This window comes from Scardinius erythrophthalmus (genome assembly GCF_964197995.2).
Source record: "Scardinius erythrophthalmus genome assembly, chromosome: 2".
NCBI lineage: Eukaryota > Metazoa > Chordata > Actinopteri > Cypriniformes > Leuciscidae > Scardinius > Scardinius erythrophthalmus.
Genome location: NC_138222.1, coordinates 5533535 through 5557845, shown reverse-complemented (window position 1 = coordinate 5557845; position 24311 = coordinate 5533535). Strand labels below are relative to the sequence as shown.

Below are 24311 nucleotides of genomic sequence, written 5' to 3'. Positions count from 1 at the left end.
GCGGGGAGGACCGGCATGAGCTGCTTCCTAGGACCGGGAGGGGGCCCCAGGAGCTTGCCGTCATACACGTCCCTCTCTTGGTCAGTGGCATTCTGGGGGGCCGGCCACTCGATGCCGAGACGAGCGGCCGCTCGCTCACACACCTCGAGAAGGACCGCGTGCGGCAGTGTAGCCGAGCCGCTAACCGGGGCAGCTTGGGCGGACGGGGTGGTTACCTCGTCGTCCGAGCCCTCAAGTATAGCGGGGTCCTCGTCCTCGCCTGAGCCGGGCGGCTCATAGTCGAGCGAGGAAGCACCGGGAAGAAATTCCTCGAGTAAACACTCAGACTGGTCGGCCCAGCTGAGAGAAGGCAAGCTCTGGGAGGCCCCCGGAGCTGCAGCTTTTTCACCTACTCCCACATCAGAATCGTACTGATCATCCGCGCTTTGGGTGGCACAACCTTAAGTCGGCGTCGGAGAAGCTTCCTAGGCAGGGCGAGGCAATGGCTGCAGTTTTCCGGAAGTGAAAGCGCCTCTTCAGCGTGCTTAAATCCAGTGCAAACCACGCAAAAGGGATGGGTGTCCCTCGCGGCGATGAGTGAACCGCAGGCGGCAGGACATGCGCGCGACTGCGGATCAGACGGGTTAGCAGGCCCGGAGGCCATACTAGCAGCTTGTTTGTGATCCATGGGAGAGGTGAAAGCTAAGACACAGGCGGGCAGCCTGAGCGAATCCAGGTAGCGAGCGTGGGTGGCTTGCAACCAGAAAACAATCGCAACTGAACGTAACCGATTGACAATCACGCCAGGCGGAGGCTGATCAAAAAGATATATCCTCCTGTTGACTGTAGTGAAGTCAGCGAAACACGTTGAGCAGCGAAGCAAAGAGGTCGCGAGAAGCGAATAACAACTGAGGTAAGATAGCGCGTGCTAGGGTTTTATACGCTTGGTAAGGGGCGGGTCCCTTACCGGGCATTGGTCACGCGCTTCTGTCTGTTAGGTCAGACTTTGTGCAATTGGATGCTTCTGCAGAGGTCAGGTGCGGATGCCCTTCCCATAGGTGGATCTCGAAACAAGATGATGAAAGAGAACTCTCTATAACTAAAAAAAAATCTAAATCTCTCCACTGTACACCATTGTTTATGTCACCCATGTGAATCCGAGTCTGGAGGAACCGGTTAACTGCTTCCCTCAGTCGGACACATGGATCTTCTTTCTAGTGGTTTGAGAGACAACGGACCTGTGGATCCCATCACTGAGATGATTCTGGATGAATATGCATGCTTCCAATTACATCAGGAAATAATGAAACAATAAGGGCCTCTGCCCAGCACCGACAGTTACTCACTCATACACTCTCCTTTAGTGAGTTGTGCTGTTGAGAACGGACCAAACAAGACACAAAATCACATACTTCCCTACTGTATAGTAGGCGAAAAACAGTGTGTTACATAAGAGGTATGTCTGAATTCACAGTACTCATAAAAAGTAAAGTACCCAGATGAAGTTTGCATGTGATGGACACTTTACTATCCCATGAGGCCACAGGAGAGGATTTGTGAATGACAGTGAAGCGACGCAACTAGTACTGGTAGGTCACATGATAATGACAACATGCCGAATCCAGATTACATTCATACTATACAGAACATACTTTTTTAGTGCTTGAAGTAATTACTTATTCAAAAAAAAAAGCACCTAACTCAAGACAGAGTGTGATTTGAGACACAGCCAAAGACTTTAGTGGTCATATAAGAGTACTGTGACACTATTTATAGCCTATATTGCAGTGTTATTTTAGTTTTATTAAAGGGGTGGTTGATTATGATTTCACTTTTTTAACTTTAGTTAGTGTGTAATGTTGCTGTTTGAGCATAAACAACATCTGCAAAGTTGCGACGCTCAAAGTTCAAAGCAAAGGGAGATATTTGCTTTTAAAGAAATTGCTTTTTAAGGACTACAACAAACGGCTGGTCGGCACTACACGACATTCCTCCCATGTTAGTGACATCAACAACCCTAAAATTTACATAAACCCCGCCCCCTGAACACAATTTATAGATTAACATGACAGAATATGCTAATCAATGACTAGAAGATTACAAATAAGCTACATAAATTCATCAACTAACCATTCAGAAATGTCCTGTTGCTTCTATATGTTGTCACTTCTTCTTGAGTCTCTCCATCATTGTCTGACTTCGGTTTAAACAAAAGACTAAAAGTTTTTGAAATGCTCAGTGCATGTGTGTGTGAGGTAATCGGAGCTGCTAACACACAAACACAGAGCTCTTGTAGCTCCGCCCCCTGTGCCGGGAGCAGCAGCTTATTTGCATTTAAAGGGACAGACACAAAAACGGTGCGTTTTTGCTCACCCTCAAAAAGTGACAATTTTAACATGCTATATAAAAATATCTGTGGGGTAAAACTTCACATACACACTCTGGGGACATCAGATATTTATTTTACATCTTGTGAAAAGGGCATTATACCACCCCTTTAATATTGTGAATTAGCTTTTATTTTTATAGCTTGTTTTCATGTAAATTTTAGTACAATTTTTGTCATTTTGCTGTCACTTTGTCATTTTAAATTATGGTATCTTCTAAACATGTTAGATAACATGGTTCTGAATACATTTCAAAGAATACCACGGCATTCCCATGGTACATGTTAAAAAAACACAAGGTTTGGTAAAGAGAAACAATACAACGTCCATTACCAGTAAGGAATTTATATGAAAAAATATACATAGACATATCTCAGTAATTCATCATCATATTTATTTTAAAGGTGTGCTAGAAATGTCCACATTAACCGTATTTAACAATAAAATTCTATAAACCTTTCAATCATTTAGATCACATAAAATGCATTTTACAGGTTTAGCGTTCTTAAAACATTAAATTCTACCTGTTTTTCAGCCCTGTTCCCCGTATTCCTAATGATATACTTAGAAAGACAATGATTTGGTAAACAGTTGGTCTCATATGTAGCTGATCTGAGGTAGGGCTGGTATGTTTTGTGGCACATTAAAAATTTGATACCTGAGCCAGAAAAGTAAAAAGGCACTTGTGGAGAAAAAGTGCAGTGTCTTAAAAACCAACACAGTAGAGCAACACATCCCTTTAAATAAATAAATCAAGGAGAAAGATGGACCTTGACTCAACCGAAATAGAAAAAATAGAGAGAACAACAGCAGACAGGGAATAAAAAACTAAATCACAATAAAAGGCTACAGTGTCTGTCGAAGTGGCTGTGTCCGTTTAAGTCTTTAACCATAGCAAGGCTACATGAATCATGATTGGTCCACTTGATTGCACCACTTAGACATTATATTGCTTTTGATACGGGTTTCCACATTTGTGAGAATTAAGAATCAGGCACGAGACTTTCACTTTTATCTTAGCGAGTTCTTTTCCAGTAAACAGCAGCTACAATGAACGCCACTGCAGCGATGCACGACACGGTGCGCCATCTTGACACGCTGCGGAAAATGCCCTCCTGCAACACAGGCCAGAGAAAGCATTAGATACACACTGCATATGAACACAACAACACCTTCAATGACATCCATCAAATGAAGAATTTTTTATTTTATTTTTTTGCATGGATATCGAAGTGCTAAAGAGATTAGAGAATTGTGAATAATGACTTCTATTAAGGGATGGGAATTGTAATGAATATAAAGGTGAAGTATGTAGTTTCTGTGATGCTAGGTATTACAAAAATACAGCATATTTTACAAGCGCCCATTTAGCGCATCACGCGAACACAGATCTTACGGGTGCTTGTGAAGGAATGTCTCAGGTGAAAGTAGACTACTTTCAATAAAACTTTCAATTCAGCTGTGTTGCTATGTGTCATGAGTAAGTAATTGAATATACGAACACTGTGTTGTGGGCATCTCACTTATACTAAACCCATCCAATGTATCTGCATTAGGGTTTGCACAGACTAGTCGACTTCAATGCTCTCCCATGACGCTTTAAGCTTGACGTCGGCTAGTTGCTGATCGTGGCCTATAGAGGGCGCAACAGCATAAGAAATCTCTGAAGTCCACTTTTACGCTCCGTTTCCAACAGTTAACATTAAAAATAAATGCATACTCAGAGCGCTCCACAGGATATGTTTGATTATACCATCTGGATGCTCAATATTTATCGGGTGAATGCATGTTTTAAACAGCTTAGTGTACACGCAAGTTAATCGTTGTTCTAAACTAATGCACTGCTGCATTGTAACGCGCACACACACACACAGAAGCTCACACACCACACGCACATAAAAACATTCAGTAGCGCAGAAATGTGGTCAACACTGTTCTGTGATTTATCAATAAAATAGCTTAGAAACTGAAAAGTTCTAGCATATATTTATTAGTAACTAAAACCCACGGCTTCATTATTAGTAGAGAGACGCTGCCAGGAAGAATTAATTCACACGCAATCGCTCTCTCACTAATGCATTAATATAAATGTAATAATCTTTACTGTGCTACTTTATCTGTATCTGATTTAGAACGAGCAGAAATCTGTGAGAATATAACGACCCAAACACAAAATAACTGATTAAAATAAGCTGTTATGTAGGAGAGCTGTGTCATACGCCATAGCTGTGCACAAGGGAGTCTCAGCTCGAGGTTCAGGATTATTTGTACATTAATTACGTCATCAGCGACTAGCTGATGTCGACTTTAATCACATAAATGTCGACTTAAAATAATCGAATTTTTGAAGCATCCATTGTAGCGCGTAGCATCACAATGCACCGTTTGCTTTGACATGTTCATGACCTGTTTAATCTTTGAAGGTCTAAATGCAGCAAATTTTGTCTTGCACATGACTACACACATTAATGGGACTATAACACTTATATTTTGAATTCCCTAATGTGCAAGCCATAGTGGCAAGGAACGGAAAAACTCAAAATATTCAATATTCAATCTCAGAAATACTAAACAGCAGGAGCCTGATCCTCCTCAAATCCCTAAAAATGAGGGTCAAGCACACAAGCGTCACGTCTCCTCCCTCACTGGGTTTGCACTCTCCAGGCTCATGCTGCTTGGTGCACTGTAAATATTGTCACATGTTTAGTATATGGCAGTTTCTCAGGGCCACAGTACGCTCCATGACTCCCGAGTGTTTGAAGTCTAAACCCAGCACCCCACATTCTGCTTCCTTTATGATCATATGTGTGCTATTAAACTTGAGTGGCCCCGGGAAATGCAGCCAGCCCAGTGGAGGCTCTGCAGAGCACATGCAAACCACATCTTACTGATGTATGAGAGATGAAGTGCAAAAATAGGCATTCTTGATATATATTTTCAAGATAAAGAGGTGTAATAATCAGATCATTACTATCTAGCCGCGTGCCATTCTGGGTCAGTGGGTTTGTGTGTCTGGGTATTCCTAGACGGGATGTGTCTGGGTTTGTGCTCATGTACTTCCAGTGTGTGTGTGTGTGTGTGGGGGGGGGGGTGGCCCATGTCTGGCTCGACCTGTGTGGCTCCACATGGGTGGCCAGACAACACATACAAAAACCGCAACTTACCCATCCTCCTTGCTGTCTGATCCAGGCAGAAATGTTTTCCTTCATAAACTGTAAAACCCAGCTAATGATCCTCTTGATAATTTCAAAGTGGTTCTGAGTCAGGGCCTAGAGGAATGAAAAGTAATCAGGTTTTTATACATCTGTATTATCGAAAAAAGTAGAGCCATCCATAAAGGGTTAGTTCACAAAAAAAACAAAAAAAAAAATTCTATTATCAATTATCCACTCTCATGTTGTTCCAAACTCATAAGACTTTTGTTCCTCTTTGAAATACAAATAAAGATATTTTTAAGGAAATCTGAGATATTTCTGTCCCTCCATTGAAAGTCTATTCACCCAAAACGCTGACGATCGTAAAATATATCCATTCTGAAGAAACACAAAAGCTTTATATGATGAACGGATTTAAGGCTTTTATTATCATACACTGATCAGCGAACATACATAGAAGCCCTAAAATATGGTTAATGGAAGCTTCAAGCATGCTTGCTTGATGCGTGAAAATGAACCTCATTGGTTCTTGCAGAAGCTAAAATCTGCTGCGTAACACGAGAATGAACCTCACTGGTTCTTGTGGAAGCTCAAACATGCTGTGTAACATGAGAATTAACCTATTTATGCAAGTAAAGCTGGATATACTTTCAAGAGTTGTAGGTTGGAGTCATTAATTTGTTATGTGGTGAATGGTGATATTGAGGATTAAGAAATCTATAAGGCTTTGATCAATTTATAGCAATTTGGTGTAGTCACATATGCTGCGTTTGCATTGCGAAACTGATCCGCGGCTGTACCACAAACACAACAGTTATTCACTTTTTTTTTTTTTTTTTTTTTAATTACTATTTTTATTATCAGGATCTTTTATAAAAAAAAAAAGAAAAAAGTTTTGTCAGTATTGCGATTCTATTTTTACACAGTAGTTACAGGTCTACACTCTTTCACAGTCGTATTCACGTTTAAACTCGAAAAATAAATAAATAAAACATATTATTCAATGTATTACTTCTATCTAGAGTTATACATTAAGTTGCTCAAGCAAGTGGCAAAACATTTAAATGTACTTATGTTAATATCTCAATTTCAGACTAAAACATACAATTGACAGAAACAGCCGTCTCTCATACCTTTTCTTTGGTATTTAAATCTTTATACAACAAACATTCACGAAGAACCGGTTGTCCACCTCCACGAAGAAACGAGTAATATCCATTACGTAGTGTTGTTGAGGTAATTTGTAGTTTTCCTTGCTTAAGCCCGTGCTTACATAAAAAAAGAAAAATTAAAAAAATGACAGTGAAAAATATAGTATAATTTAATTAAATGCATTTATGTTGAGATTACTGCATTTTCATGTCAATCTGTGTTCTTTTTGACCACGAACATACACTGTCATTTTAATACGCCGCACCTGGAACGCATTGACGGACCGCATCCGCGTGCAGTGTGAAAGCTAGAACCTGTTCACATGGGTGCGGAAAAAAATACGCGCCGCATACACACTGCAAACGGAGTATTTGTGAAACAGGCGTAATTAATATTTGTCTAACATTGGTTCTTTTGGATGCTCAAATTTGCTGTGTAACATGAGAATGAACCTCATTGGCTCTCACGCATCAAACAACTACGGTTGTGCATCCGTTTACCAGATTTGAGTGCTCTATGCACATTCACTGATCAATGTTTATACATGAATAAAATCCTAAATTAAATCGGTTCATATTAAGCAATCATGTCTCTTTAAAAAACTTGGATTAAACCATTCAAAATTCACATGGATTTATTTTACGATCTCTTCATGAAAGCTTTGAACCGTCAGAGTTTTGGGTGAACAGACTTTCAATGGAGGGACAGAAATCTCTCCGAATTAATGAAAATATTTTCATTTGTGTTTTGAAGATTGGCAAAGTCTTACGGGTTTGGAACGACGTGAGGGTGAGTAAATGAAGTTTCATTTTTGGGTGAACTATCCCTTTAATAAATCATGAAGATTGCAGTGATGGAGTTTTTTTTTTATAATTATTTCCTTTTCTTAATTAATAATTCAATGCTATTGACACTTTGATTGAAGAACAAATGGTGAGTAAATTGTTTCACATTCCCAATTAAAGTTAACTAATTAAATCATGAATACCACAATGGCGTTTTAAAATAAAAGGCCAAATGAGAGCTTTACCATGTAAATCAGCCTATACGCGAGGTGAAACAGAGCCACCACGCGTCCCCAGTTGATGCCATCATCAAAGATGCTCCTGGCCACCGTCATGAAGACGTCCTGAGCGCAGTTTGCTTGAACAGTGCTGATGAGACTGTGAGGGGAAAAGAGGTGTACTGTATGTTATGGGGTTCCCAAACTCTACTACCATACTTTTTTTAATAAAATACCATCCGTATGGTAAATGGAGGAATCAAATGAAAATCATTTGGTTATGACAAAGGATTGTTATCTTGTTCTATATTGCACACTGTTCATTCTTCATCCTGGTTTAGTAACCAATCCTAGGTATCCAGGTTTTGAAATAAACACCATACAACTAAAATATTAGGGCTTTTTCAGCACACCAGTTAATGTGTTCGTTGTTGTTTAACTTTTATCGCAGACACTGAAACTAAACCCAGCCTGAAAGTTTCTGCAACTGTATAGCTGTATTTATGTTTAACCCTCCAAAAAGGTTTGGTTTGAAGCAGGGCTTCCTAACCCAGGGTTAAAACTGCCCTTGACCCAGGGTTTAAAAATATGTAAAACAAGGATTGAGTGCAGTGCAAAAAAATAAAGCTGTCTGCTGAAATTCCCAGGAAAAAGATTTTCCCTGAAAAGAAAACATAAATTAGGCATTAAAAAAACCCCGAAAATTTCAATGTTCTACATTCAGACGAATGTTGCTAAAAGATTGGTGTGTATGATGGCTTCTGTAACTTTTATGGCTAGCCTAAAACATTCACAGATTTCTGCAATCTTTAAAGTGCCGTCATTCAGTCTTTTGTTCCTCATTAAATGGTTTCTCTCTTAAAGAAAATTTAAATTTAAATGATCTACACCCACATGAGATGAAGACATCTAATAGAAGCCATTTCAGATGTTTAAGATCACATGACAAGTCAAATACCTTTTCCTTTTATTCTGATAACATACTGAAAGGAATAAATGAATCATAGTTGGCTATAAATAGAGCATTTCTACTAAGTCTGTAACTGAAAATGTTTGCTTTTGCATCCATGCCTTTAGGCGTCGGCTTAAGTTGCAGAATTACTGATTGCATCTTTTAAGCAAAATCGAAACTATTGGTTTAACCTTAAGAGGTCATACTTACTATTTCAGTTTCTATTTCACAAAAAAAAGATACAGCAGAAGATACATTCATACTGTGCATTACATTTCCGGGCCAAGTTTAACTACTCTATAGCTCTAAATGGCTCTGCCATTTATAGAATTGTAAGATAAAAAAAAAACAATTACCTTTTGTCATTTTTGGAAACAAACTTCCATATAAAACTGAAAAATTCTCAGAATGATCTCTTTTAAGAGAAAATGCTATGTGTGTAAAATTACTAATATTACTATGGGTAGTCATTTTAACTGAACTAGACAATGACTATTAGCGCCGCAGTTCACTCCGTCTCGCCCAGAAAAAGCACACAAGTTTGTGGATAAACAAGATTTAAAAAAGCACGACATGAAATACAATGTCTAGAAATCACAAAAAAAGTGTCTGTGTTTTTGTTAAATTATATATACAATTTTTTATTTTTTATTTTTTGTGGTCCATAAAAGAAAGAAGGGCATATAGCTATGGAAGCTTGTTTCCGCCACTGAATAAAACATTTTAAAAGATAATTGCGACTTTTATCTCAGATTTGCGAGTTTACATCTCGCAATTCTGACTTTATTTCTCAGAATTGCGAGATATAAAGTCAGAATTGCGTGAAATAAAGTCGCAATTGCGTGTTATAAAGTCAGAATTGCGAGATATAAAGTCAGAATTGCGTGAAATAAAGTCGCAATTGCGTCTTATAAAGTCAGAATTGCGTGAAATAAAGTCGCAATTGCGTGTTATAAAGTCAGAATTCTGACTTTTTTTCTCGCAATTGCGACTTTATTTCACGCAATTGACTTTATAATACGCAATTGGGAGATATAAAGTCAGAATTGCATGATATAAAGTCGCAATTGCGTGTTATAAAGTCAGAATTGTGAGATATAAACTATTCTGAGGTTAAAAAAAAAAAAAAGTCCGTCTTTTTTTCTCCTTAGAATTGGACTTTATATCTCACAATTCTGAGAAAAGATGTCAGAATTGCGAGATATAAACTCGCAATTATGTATTATAAAGTCAGAATTGCGGGATATCAAGTCGCAATTGCGAGAAAAAAAGTCAGAATTCTGACTTTATAAGACGCAATTGTGACTTTATTTCACGCAATTCTGACTTTATATCTCACAATTCTGAGAAAAGATGTCAGAATTGCAAGATATAAACTCGCAATTATGTATTATAAAGTCAGAATTGCGTGATATCAAGTCGCAATTGCGAGAAAAAAAGTCAGAATTCTGACTTTATAACACGCAATTGCGACTTTATTTCACGCAATTCTGACTTTATATCTCGCAATTCTGAGAAATAAAGTCAGAATTGCGAGATGTAAACTCGAAATTGTGAGATAAAAAGTCGCAATTATCTTTTTTTAATTATTATTTTGTGGCGGAAACAAGCTTCCATATATATCAATAGAACACCAGAGTAATATATGACTTAATTTTCATTTTAGGGTGAACTATCCCCCTAATTATCAACAGCTATTATTTTAGTAAAGAACCGTTCATAAAAACTCTGGAATCCAAAATATAATTGTTTAACTTCATATATTAAAGCCAGTTTCTGTTAATCAAAAGAAGTTTGAAAACAAACTGCTTTGTCATAATTACAGCAGAACATGCCAAAAGATAAACTGCATTATAAATGTCTGTTGCAATGTTTAATATGACAATAAACATCATGTGGTTATATTAGCCAGGACCGGAATCATAAGACAGGCTTTTGATGAGCTTTGATGACCACTGGATTAAACACTTAAAGTGTAAAACCTCATATATTCACAAAAAGACAAAATGAGCTGAAACAAAATGAAAAACGTACTGTCGAAGCTCGGCATTCTGGTTAAGGTCATCGGCTATCTTCAAAAGTTGACCTACAACCTCTTTGATTTGAGGATCATCTCCCTCCTGAGGTCTTCCTCCCAGATCCTCATGTCTCACATGCATATTTGGATCATCTACAGTAACTCGCTCAATAATATACCTAGATGTGAAAAACCAAAGCGCAGTAACAGTGAGAGAGATGCATTCATTCACATGACCATGACCATATAATATATAACATATACAGTCAAACCAAAATGTATTCAGACACCTTCAACTTTTCTCAGATTATCACAGTTTATTCACTATAGTTTAGAAAATGGTACTAAAATATGACAAGAAGAACTCAGAGTTATGAACTCAGTTGATATTTCACTGGTTTTGTCCATCCTTCTGTTAGACGGTCTCATAAATGAATTATGTTGAATAGCTGTCAACTGTTAAATTTAACTACACAATTAGATAATACCGATTTAGCTCAACCAATTATCAAGCAATGCTTAATTTTGTTCAGTCTGTGTGTAAAAAGGTTGCATTAGCAATTAAAGAAAAAAACACTTCAGCAAAATATGTTCAGGTTAAAGTGTCTGAATATTTTTTGATCCCAAATTTGTATAATTTTTACTGGTAGTCACTGTATGAAGATTTTTTGGGTATAATATGTCACAGTTTACTGTATTTTGCTTTCCTCACTTACATACATGAACTATAGTGTCCTGTAGCCACTATTAAAAAACAATATCAAAAATGATATCTGGTGTCTGAATAATTTTTGGTTGCGACTGTATATGGCCTATATGAAATTGAGGATTACATGAGTTTACCCTCTTAGCAGAACAGCACCCTGCTCAAGGATTACGTCATCCACGACATCTGCAAATAAAGAATATTAAATTGAGTTCACGTGAACAATAATCTTCATAACACTGGAGTATGATCAAAAGGAAACAAGGTCAAAGTACAGAAAGCAAACTTTGTGTTCCCGGGCGTGATAATGGGGTGAGATGGAATTATAAATGTGGTGAACCCTGACCTCCCAACTTCCTTTTTTTGATACTGGCTGGTCATGCCACATGTTTATGAGAAGGTTTGTGGTGTAGCCAGAGTACCCTATAGCCAAATGTACATTCTCACTTCCTGTCGTCTTGTCAACATCTTTTTTTTTTTTAAGTTTGGTGGTCAAATCTCAAATAGCTTTAAAACATACTCCACCTTTTTTGGAAATAGGCTCATTTTACAACTCCCCCAGAGTTAAACAGTTGCGTTTTACCGTTTTCTAATCCATTCAGCCGAACTCCGGGTCTGGCGGTACAACTTTTAGCATAGCTTAGCATAGATCATTGAATCGGACAAGACCATTAGCATCTCTCGCAAAAAAATGACCAAAGAGTTTCGATATTTTTCCTATTTCCGCCTGAAAATAGTCCCCAACGTGACCGGGACTAAGTTTATCTAACCTATTAGACCTATTTTCAGGCGCTGCGTCATATCATTACGCCTGCTGGACCCATAGTACGGCAGCAAAGTTTCTTGATTATTACGCAGGAATGAGAGTATAGTTCCTAGCCATATCAGCCTAGAAAATCTTAACTTTTCATTTTCCGTCGGTCTTAGTACACGATGTAAGAAGAGTCAAGTTTTAAATAGGAAAAATATCGAAATTCTTTGGTCATTTTTTTGAGAGAGATGCTAATGGTCTTGTCTGATTCAATGATCTATGCTAAGCTATGCTAAAAGTGGTACCGCCAGACCCGGAGTTCGGCTGAATGGATTCAAAAACGGTAAAACGCAACTGTTTAACTCTGGGGGAGTTGTAAAATGAGCCTATTTCCCAAAAAAAGTGGAGTATCCCTTTAAAGAATAGCCCTGTTATAAAGGCATATTGACCCTTACGCTTGATGTCATTAGTTTCTGAATGTTATTAAAGTGTCTGAATGTGAATTTGTTGTTGTAGTGGGTGTTTTGTTCGCAAAGGACTTGAACGATCTTAGATGCCACAGACCTCAAAATATGATCAATCTTCCTAAACTTTACTATAGTACTGCACTATAGTTTCTACTAAATTAATGTAATGTTAGATGCATTATTTATTTATATCAATCCATCTATATTTTTATAGTTTAATTAATGTCTAAAGACCCATTATAAAACAGATAGTTCCGGTCCTTGATTCTGATTGGTTGAGCCTTCCTCTACAATCATACACCTGTGATTATTACATCAGTATTGTGTGTTGCTGCAGTTATGCATTTCAGCAAAAAGGAAGTTTAATATTTATATAATGAAGTATGAGTGACCCCTGCTGGAGTTATGTTGCATTATTCACCTTTAATTCTGAGACTACAACATTCATTCATCATTCACCTTTGATTCTAAAATAATCTTCACTATAGGATGAGCCAAAAACATTCGAGTACGAAATGTGAAGGAGAATCTGATTGGTTGGACCGAGTGAACGAATTAATTTTTGACAAGATCTGTTTTTTGGGTAAAATGCTTATGCCTCAACAGTATTTCTAGAGTCTCTTTGGCCCCGTTTACTCCTGGTATTAAGATGCGTTTTGGTCGATCGGATCACAAGTAGACGAGGGAGACACAATCCCGTTTACAACTGGTGATTTAATCCGTCTCTTTTGTCGACTTTAACCACTTTTGTCCTGATTTCTTCGAGGGGAGAGTCTGTGGGAGGGTTTATTGGAAGGACCCGATCGACTAAAATTAATCTTTAATATCAGGTGTAAACAGGGCTTTAGTGCAGGGTCACCATTGAGTGACACAAGTCCCCTGCTATTACATATGGCCAAATTGCACTCCATACGCACGGCTCTGTTAGTTGTTAAAAAAATATAAGTATAAGGTATAAGGTTGTCTTCCTTGTGCTTGAGACGATCAAATCAAAGAAGGTGCGCTTCAGTTTTAAAAGTGTGAGGATAGTCACATGTAAACGTAATATTTATTTGACAACTGTTTTACAATAGAAATGTTAAACAACTGGCAGAAAACAACCTATTTTTAACTAGAAAATATAGGCTTTCATTTACGTGATGTAATTCATATCTAATGTGACGAGACAAGAACATTTTAGACCAGTGGTTCTCAACCTTTTTGAGGCCATGTGACTTTTCCAGTCGTTCATGATTTACCAGTTAAATATTTTAAAGCTTGACATAACTAAATTATTTTTTATATATATAAAACTGCCCACTGGAGTTATAGGATTTAATTTTTTTGTACATTATGTTTCGAAGTCTAGAAGGTCTAGGCTTATTTCTAGACAGTGGAAATCCTGGTTATTTTAATTTATGTTAATTTTTAATAGGGAAAAAAAGCATTTGTGAAAGTGTTGAATTAAAATGAAAAAAAATTTGCTTATTTTAATACTTGTTTTGTCTTGCATTTGTGTAGATCATCTAGCCTAAGTCAGCTTGAATGTTTGTGAAGACTCCTTGCTTGAGAACTAAAATATTAATCAAATAACTATAATCACAACCTCTTACTCAACCGTCTTTGGTGTCTCTCAGACTATTTTCGTCTGGTTTAGATCTTATCTGTCTGATGATCGCTGTCAGTTTGTGGTTTCGGGTCTGAGATTGTCTCTGTTCCTACTGGTGTCCCTCAGGGTTCAATTTTAGGCCCCTTACATTTTAGCATTTATATAGGCCATATTTCCTCTTGGATTGCTCTTAAGATCACTCAGGCTTAATTATCACATCTATGCAGATGATAATCAGATTTATATTCACTCTAAGCCTGGTCAAAACATTGACCCAGTAATGGTGTAAAAAATGAGGGTCACTGAACAAATGAAAAGCGAATAGATTGAAAACATAACTATTTTGCCAGGCCAGAAAAACCCCAACACGCCCAGATATACGTCAGACACTATTTAGGTAACGTAATTATGACATCAGAGGAAGCTCCATAAAAGAAAATGAATTATATTTTAATATGCAAGCGATAGTTGTCCGTTTCTTGCTCATAATCTGATTGGTAATAAAAACATAAATCTAAATAGGAAGTTCCATAATAATTTAAACGAAACGCCAGAAGCGGGTTATAAGGTTAAACACGAAATACAATGAACTCATTAAACTGAAAATCACCATATATTATCAACGGAATATAGATTAATGCTTATTAAGATTCAGAGTCTTCAGTTCTAGTCAAGTCACCGTCGAAGAAAACCGTGACGTCACGTCTAGTTCAAAGAGCTGAAAATGGATGGCTAGTTCACAAAACTGACTCTAATTCGTTTAAAAGTTGTACCTGGTCTTACCTTCACCACCTGTTGCCCCCTTCAGCTCGTTTTCGTCTGTCCTCTCGCCATTGTTGGCACCGGCCATGGTTTTATTCAGCGCAAACACCGCCCGGCTCAACTATAGCTTAGCTAACTACGTTAGCCGGAGCAGCCTAACAATGTCCGAATCCGCTAAATTCACAGTTTCCAACAAAACACAACATAATCTAGTCGCGTTATCGACGCTTGTGGTTATAAGTCCTCTTCGGGAGTACCATTAGAATGATAAAAACATGATATAAAGTTTTCAAAAAGTGGTCGAGAGGCTTTTTAGGAAGAGCTCCACCAATCCATAGGAACGCGTTAAAGCCGTGGAAACAACGCGGAAATGGAGATGCTGATAATAATGCGATAATGTGAGCTTGTGCCAACACTAAACGACAAGCATTCTTCCCGTTATATTAATTGTGTTACACGTCAATCAAGATGGTGTAATTCTGTCTAATCACTCAATTTTATAAGTTATATTTTCTCATTATGAACATTATGGCATCTTTACTATAAAGCCCACAGAAAATAATCAGGGTAGTTTTATTAGAATCAGAATGATATTCAATGTCTTGCTGAAGCTTCTAGTAAACCGAAAAAAAAGAAAAGAAAAAAAATCACTTAATTTCACTTAAATGACAATGAATAGGTAATCTTCATTGCCATTTTGAAATTATTGAATTTAAATATACGAGCTTGATCAAAATTATCATTCTATAAGAAAATTTCAGATGGCATTTAGAGGCTTTTGCATCTGAACTCTTCATATACATATACAAAAAAACATATAGGCTACAGACCCTTTCCAAAAAATTAGAATATCATGGAAAGCAGGATTTGCACCTGCCCACACTGCCAAAAGAACCAAAACCTGGTTCAATGACCATGGTATCACTGTGTAATTACTGTGTGATTTCATGTAATATTCACATTTTTTGAAATCCTGTTTTCGTGGGTTTTATGAGCTGGAAGCCCAAATTATGTACAAATAAACAACTAAATACTTGAAATTGTTTAAGTTGTGGGCCCTGAATCTATCATCTATGGAAGCTTAACGTTTTGAATGGAATTATGGAAATAAATAAACTTTTCCATGATATTCTATTTTTTTGGAAAGGGTCTGTATATGCTACAGATACAATTATGCAAGGGAATATGAATAATAGTGTGCTGTCCTATTGCATGTTTGTTTTTTTAAGCATAGGTAACACAACTGAGTCTTTCGCACAACTTTATTTAAAAAATTCAGAGTGTGGGGGGTCTATCTATCTATCATGCATCCATCTTATTTATTTATTTGTTCATTCATTCATTAAAAAAATCATAGAGGGTGTGAGATCTATCTATCTATCTATCTATCATCCATCCATCTTTTCTATTTATTTATTTATTTATTTATTTATTTATTTTGGTTGGTTGGTTGGAGATTCATCTTTATTAATCCCCTGTATATTTTGCACAAGTAGCCGATCCTGGACCACCCACATGTTTCCTCTTCTGAAACAGTGAATGTTTTTAAAATGTGATCAGCTAGAGTCTATAGACTGTGACGAACATTATGCACCACCAGATGTCATTATCAGACTGAGTAAAGGCAAGCATTAGTGTCAGTTTTCTAAAAATAAGCCTATATCATTTAGCAATCTGAGCAAGGGGATAGCCAGGTCCATTACAGAAATATATGCATGTATTGTTGCCAAATTGCATGTTTTTATTTGTGAGAGGCAGTTCCTTCTTTCCCTTAACATTACAGAAAGTCAGACAGTCGCTTTCCACTTTGGAATAGTAATTCATCCTGATGTCATGACAATTTCTTCCTCACCTCAACAGGACCAGCACTCTCATAATAAACCTCCAGCTCCTTTTTGAACAAACCCAGCCCTTCCCACTATAGATTCATTAGGCTTCAGGCTTAGCCAAACCAATGCACTCAGTTTGAGTAGAGGCCTGGATAGGTGTGTCTAACCGCAAGATTACCACCACAAAAGAAAGATGATAGTACTGAAGGAAAAGAATCCAGCCTTCCCACAACTTGTGTGCTGTAAGAACATCACCTTTCATTTAGACTGGCCTCTTATCTCATGGTCAGCTTTGTTTTTTATTTGTAACATTTAATATGTACTTATTCTAGCCTTGTCTAGTTTTATGGCAATCACGTAAAATATGGGTTTAGTTCTTCTGCAGACATGGTAGTGCCCTGTAAATGTCAGGTGTCTACATTTCGTGGTGAATGTTATTGAAAGTGCGTTTTTTGAACAGCATGTTTTAACCTTTTTTTACCAAACCTGAAAATGATTATATAAAATGCGTGTGAAATATTTTGAATTAAAACAGGTCTATTCACAGCTTAATTATACAATTTCAGACCCTGAAAATACAATATATTAAAATTCAAGTACTGTTAATGCAATCAATTTTTTAATTATTATTTTTTTTAAGTTGCACGGGTATATTTGTGGCAATAGTCAACAGTATGGGTCAAAATTATCGATTTTTCTTTAATGCCAAAAAACATTAGGATATTAAGTAAAGATCATGTTCCATGAAGATATTTTGTAAATTTCCTACCATAAATATATAACACATTTATTTTTGTGAGTGAATGCAGCACAATCACGAACATAAATGGACAACTTTAAAGATGATTTTCTCAATGTTTTGATTTTTTTTGCACCCTCAGATTCCAGATTTTCAAATAGTCGTATCTCGGCCAAATACTGTCATATCCTAACAAACCATACATCAATGGAAAGCTTATGTATTCAGTTTTCAGATTATGTAGATATCTCAATTTAAAAAAATTGACCCATGTCACATATTACATTGAAATTTGTCAGTAAAAATTCTTGCAGTGCCTATATCTTATTATCTGCTAATATCTTTTATAGATATTAGATTTTATAGACGTATTACAGTCCAACATGACTGGGACCTTTCTATAACTCCAGTTGTCCGTGAGGAAGACTGTCTGTTCATATAAGCAACTTATACTTTCAGTTTTGATGCAAGTAGCGGACGTGCTTTTTCAACGAGTCATTCATTCACACAATTTGTTTAAAAAACTGCTGCATTTAAGAAAGAAACACGGGTGCTGGGTGAAACGGAAGATGTTTGCAAAACACACTCATATTCTCGCATCAAAGTTCTTTTTCCGTTCTTCGTTTATGGATATAAATTGGATATTATGGATACCTTCTTTCGTTTTGCAGTCGTCACTCCTCCTTTTATCCTTCCGGAACTCCTCCGTGGGACTCGAGACCATTGTGGCGCACAGGTGATGTTCATTAACACTCACTCCGTTCCCACGGCTCTCGGCCCCGGGCCACAGCGAGTTAAGATGAATATGTGACATGCGCTTTCCTCTCAATAACAAAATAAACACAACAAAAATGACAGCGGTGAGAAAACAGCAGTTCAGAAAGCATCAGATCATAGCGATGTGGACGTTTGCACCAGCTCTGCAATTCGACACATCAGTCAAGTCACATCACATTTATAGATTGCTTAAAGCATAATTCCGGTATTTAGCACTTTGAGTCTCTTTTCTGGTTTGTTTTGGATGAACTAGAGTGGTGGACACGTAAATTTTGACGATGGGTTATTGTCTCGACTTTTTGACTCGTTTAGAATCGCCTATGACCGCTTCAGAGTGGCTGGCTACGGGCATGCACGAACATGTCCTTAAAACAACCCTTAACGTTCGTTTTCAAAACTGTGCAACTCACCGAGTGGTTAGTGGTGTTTGTTGATGTTCCAAAACAAATAGTGTAGCGAAATACAGTTTCTGTCGTGTTTTATTTGGCATTTTGTAAAATCCCACTGATTTCTGTTGGAGGACTCATTGCTCATTGATATTACTGCACTTCAGACTCAAATATCGAGCGGAAGTTTATACGTGGTTGTGAGGTATCTGAAAAAAAATAGTTCCACTATAGCAAATAACACGGATTGAAATCATACATTGCGCCGATATATTTGTTTTTAATCATCCACGAACGCCACTAACCACTCGGTGATTTGCACAGTTTTGAAAACGAACGTTAAAGGAGAACTCCGGTCAATTTTAACATTGAGCTAATTTTTTTGGACATTTGGAGTGCTGTCAATACAGAGAACAATGACAAAAATCGGTGTTGCCTACACCGAGTTATTCTATTTTTAAAATTTGCACCCTGTTGACTTCAATGGGGCAAGTTTTAAACCTGCTTTTAGCCTCTTCACATCCTTGATGTGTCATTACAAGTGCACAGGTCATGTGAGTGATTCCTTCAGAGTGAACACGAGTGAATCTGACTGCAGTAGATGTGAAAGATATGTATAAAAATGATGTTATTTAAAGGGTAAGTTCGGTATTTTACACTTAAAGCCCTGTTTACAGATCGTTTCTGATGAAATAGAACGGTTAAGATTAAAATTTGGACACATGATGCTGTCCCGAGAATTTTAGGTTTATTTCGCTTCTCCCCCCCACCTACACAATGGCAGTCTATGTGCACTGGAACAATCCTTCCTAAAACGCATTAAACTTTTGTTTACAAAGACCTGAAACTCACCGAATGGTCAGGGGTGTTGATATGCTCACACAAAAATCGCTGCAAAAGATGCTTTCCAACAGGTGTTTTACCATTCGTTGTAAAACTTTGGATCTATTTTTCCAAACGTCTCACACCCGAACATTCTTCTGTTGAGAGCTTGAATAATAGACACTCCAGCCCAGTTGGTGGTGATAATGCACCTTTGCCAACTGCAAGCAAACCGCTGGCATTTCATTGAATACACAGAAGAAGCAGAAGAAGAAGCAGCGGAGTAATACCTTACCTCTCACAGCACATTCAATACAAATGGAGTTGGACAAAAACTACGATAAAACCTGTTGGAAAGCATCTTCTGCAGCGATTTTTGTGTGAGCATATCAGTGAACACCCCTGACCACTCGGTGAGTTTCACGTCTTTGTAAACGAAAGTTTAATGCATTTTAGGAAGGATTGTTCCAGTGCACATAGACTGCCATTGTGTAGGTGGGGGGGAGAAGCGAAATAAACCTAAAATTCTCGGGACAGCAGTATGTGTCCAAATTTTAATCTTAACCGTTCTTTTTCATCAGAAACGATCTGTAAACAGGGCTTTAAGTGAAAAATATCGAACTTGTCCTTTAAGTCAGCGCAAATACCTGTGTTTACATCCTGTTTTCGGTTGAAGTCCAAAGTAGTCGATTGCCGAGTTCACGCGCATAGGTTTAGTTACCTATGATCACGCGCGTGAACTCGGCAATCAATTACTATGGACTTCAACCGAAAACTGGATGTAAATACAGGTATCACTCATTTTTGTCGTTGTTCTCTGTATTGACAGCACTCCAAATGTACAAAAAAATGAGCTCAATGTTAAAATTGAACGGAGTTCTTCTTTAAGGGTTGTTTTAAGCTTAAGGACGTGTTCGTGCATGCCCGTAGCCAGACACTCCGAAGCGGTCAAAGGCGATTCTAAATGAGTCAAAAAGTCGAGACAGGACCCATCGTCAACATTTACGTGTCCACCACTCTAGTTCATCCAAAACAAACCAGAAAAGAGACTCAAAGTGCTAAATACCGGAATTATCCTTTAACGCAGCAGCTTAAACATTAGCCTATTAAACATGGGGGGAAAATTAACCGGACATAGGCTAGTTTATAAAATGTGTAATGGAGTCAAAACAGCAGCAGGAATCCCTCCGTCACACACACAAACGCTTCTGATGCCTGAACCGAACTGTGATGGGCAATATCACGACTATGATGAGAGAAAAAAACTTTATGCTTTAGCATTCTGTCCTTTTTATTGTTGCATTTTGTGACATCATGTCCTGTTTTTGGTTCGTTTAGATGTCTTTGGTCCGTGTTGTGTTCATATTTAAGTCGAACCGCACCAGAGTTTGTTTGGAAGCGGATCAAGACTCATCTTTTCAGCCGCGTCTCGGTCTGCTTGTTTGGTGCGACCAGGATTCAGATGGCAGCGTTCACACTTATTCAACTGAAACGCATTAACAGAGCAATCAGAGCAATAAAACAAAAGTGTTTGTTTAAATTGAATTAAACCTGCCAAGTGTGAACACACTGTAAAATCCCATTGTGGAAGATCTGATCTGCACAAGCATCATATGATCCATTCATATTTCAGAAAGCAATTAACAAATGTGAGGAACTTTTTAAATATACTTTGTGGAATTTATATATAAATCCATGATACAGGAATAGAACATAAAAAAAAAGATTAATTGAATAAGAGGGCAGTTAGATCAATGATGTCCATTATTGGAGTGTTTTTCTGTGACCTCACAGAGGAAAACATCCTCCCCAGCACACAGGATGTACAAGCTCTCCCTACAAAAATTCCAGACTTAGTCCCACGACGGCCAGTCCTCAGCATTGCCATAACCATAACTGTTACCATCACACACACACACACACACACACACACACACACACACTGCCTTGAGCCAAACGATGCTGTTGGTCATCACAGTCCCTGAGATTTATGGGAGGGGATGTTTTGGACAGTTAATGGAAAGGATGTTTCTCTTTGTTCTTGGTGTAGATCCTTCATTTTCAAATGACCTGGAGTCTCCAAATGACCCTCAGTTTACTTGACTTGACTGAGCCTGTGAGAAAATATTCCGACCATCCTAAGAACAACTAGGCTGCGTGACAAGCCTTCACTTTGACTGTTTTGGGATGGATTGCAAGCTGATCCACCAGCCTGTTTTAATTTAAGCTGAGAATTGTGACAGGAAATATGGGGATAAGAGGAAGTGGTCAGTGTATGGGAACTTGTTAATGGAACTGTTTTAGATTGGGGTGAGTAATGGACATATATTTCCCATGGAGAGTGCATTACCACTATCACTTTCTGAGATCTCATTCTCAGTTCACAGTATCTTCTCTTATATAAATAATCAGAAATTCGATACTTTTTTCTCACACATAAACCATGTTCTTCAATACATTTGTAACATCACATTGTACAGTGGATTAGTGCAGAACAAATCATGCTTACATTATTGCACTTATACAAAGAATGCCTGGTGCAAGGGAGGGGGTATTTGTTTGTAAATATGAGGGAAATATTTGATATTTATTAATATTTTAAATATGAGTGAAGAACAAAACACTAAACTTGGTTAAGGTATTTGTCTGAGAAAATTATTTGGCATAAAATCACAGGCAAACAGGAAAAATAAAAAGCATACATTGACTACAACATAATCAGTTATTAATATTTTGTTGGTTCTTTGTTTTTTGCATGTGTTCATCATTTGTTTGTATGTCAGCCTGGCCCAAAATGATGTCCGCACAATTTGTCATGTTTCATTTTTATTATCAAAAATAAAATGATTGACTCCAAGCACAACTATATGCTCACAAAATCTTATTTTGTAATAATATTGGAATTAAGAGTGAAGACGTCGATTTTTGGCCACTACTGTAAGTCCCCTGAGGCTATTTTCACAATTCACAATTTTCACAGCTATACACAAAGGACGTAGGCGTTAGTTGGCCATTGGCTGGTCTTTATTACAGTGTGTAAGTGCAACATTTTGTCCCAGACATGAGGCCACAAAGTCATCCTTCATCATCACTATGATTTCGGATTGGTGTGTCTGGGCCTTTATTGCAGACCCGATTCTTCACGACATCATTGTCATGTGACTATTAGAAATATCAGACTGCTAGGTCATGATATTGACCAATTCAGATTCAAATACTATTCCTGAGAGCCGTGGTATAAAATTCTAAATCATCCCGCTCATTTGGTAAGCCAATATCTTGAGAAACTGAGCCAATGTCTCTCAGTTTCTCTCTTTTCATACATAACTGACATCTTGACTATAAAGAGTGCCTCTGAGGACTGCAGTTCCTTTATGGTGAACATAAAACTCTCAATATTAGAAGCTTAGGAGTCTCATGTCCTGTTAAAGCCCGAAAATGAAAACACTAGTTGGAAGAACAACTGGTAAGTGACACCAGAAGCTTAAAATAGAAAAAGATTTACGTTTAGGTTATTACTTTTTAGGTGAATTAGATTTCTCATGATTTGCAGAAATACATTAGAATGCGTTCTAGAGACTAGAACATCAGAAACGTTTGACTCGGGACAGTAAGCAATCACCTATTACCCTTGTAACAGCAAGTTTTGAATGGGCAAGCATCCCTCAAAATAAAATTTTTTGGTTGAATGTGAGTATAAAAGATATATTTAGTTGTCCGGTTATTCTGGGCTCAAAGAAGCTAAGCCAAATGTTTGAGTCTCTGTGTTTTAAAGGGCGGAAATAAACATGGGGTTAGATTGAACCCATTTGGGCTCAAAGGTCAGGACAAAGTTTCTGACAAACGGGAAATGGTGGTGGAGCTTTGCGACCATGTTGTTGCTGAATTCCCAGTGGAAAGATTTTTTTTTCTTTCTAAAACATCATCAGCTTCCCGGCTTTATCTAATTCTGCATCATGCAGCAGAGATTCTGACCACAAATGTTTGTCATTTACTGTGAGAACAGGATTAGAAGTTTAAATATAGCATCACTTGTACAGACAAAAACAAAATCATGTTGTTTTTGGCTTGGTCAACGTGCAAGATAAAGTTTGCATGCTGTCAGATCCAGTCGCATCAAGCTGTCACTGAAAGTGACATCTAAACCTTTTACATTTTAAAACAGTGGCCCTAGCGTGGGTTCATTGAAATTGACTTTTGTTGATACGTAGAATGACAAACTTTTCGTTGTTTCTCACCATCTGGAAATTCTAACATGACATTTATTGGAATGGAAAGGAACTTGTGCACTTAGATTTTCTCATTTGGCATGTTAGATTTTGTATGAGACATACAGAGGTTGGATAATGAAACTGAAACACCTGGTTATAGACCACAATACTCTCAGCCCTGCAGAGTTCAGCTTTAACTCTTTTAAATGACAGATAAAAGTCCTGCACAGTGGCCAGAGGGATTTCGAGCCGTTCCTCTTCCAGAACAGTGGCCAGGTCGTGGGATTCTGACTCGCCCCTCCAGTCCAAATCAACCCAAACTGGCTCAATAATATCAAGATCTGGTGACTGTGCAGGTAATGGGAGATGTTCAACGACTGTAGTAAGATTCGTTGAAAAGGTGAAGGAAGAAGACGGGGTCGGCTTGTCTGTTACTAATGATTTTACAAAATACGCTTTTCAAAACACAGTCAATAACTCTTTCCACCAGCGCTCTTCAGAGCTTTAAAACAGTCCAACTCTTTCCACTGGTTTTCGCTCACGAGTCTCAGGCAGTCCCTCTCTGCCGCTTCACGTCTCCCAGGTGGCTTTTATCCGGTCTCTTCACGCCAATTACTGAAACGAGACA

The 24311-nt window shown here is 37.8% G+C and overlaps 1 protein-coding gene across 2 annotated transcripts in view; it reads right to left on the bottom strand.

Moving 5' to 3' along the window:
• Positions 1-2422: 2422 nt before the first annotated feature.
• Positions 2423-24311, bottom strand: part of LOC308687271 (apoptosis regulator BAX) — a 423052-nt gene continuing 401163 nt past the window's right edge. Inside the window, exons 2-7 of one of the 2 annotated variants that reach the window (XM_081359663.1) lie at positions 14941-15241; positions 11489-11537; positions 10663-10824; positions 7704-7836; positions 5531-5635; positions 2423-3481 (exon numbers count right to left, since the gene is read on the bottom strand). In XM_081359663.1, coding sequence (XP_081215789.1) covers positions 3383-3481; positions 5531-5635; positions 7704-7836; positions 10663-10824; positions 11489-11537; positions 14941-15007 — 615 coding nt within the window. In that variant the 5' untranslated portion in view covers positions 15008-15241 and the 3' untranslated portion in view covers positions 2423-3382. Of the gene's footprint in view, positions 3482-5530; positions 5636-7703; positions 7837-10662; positions 10825-11478; positions 11538-14940; positions 15284-24311 lie in introns of those variants that run through there. The other variant, XM_081359664.1, reaches the window with a different exon arrangement.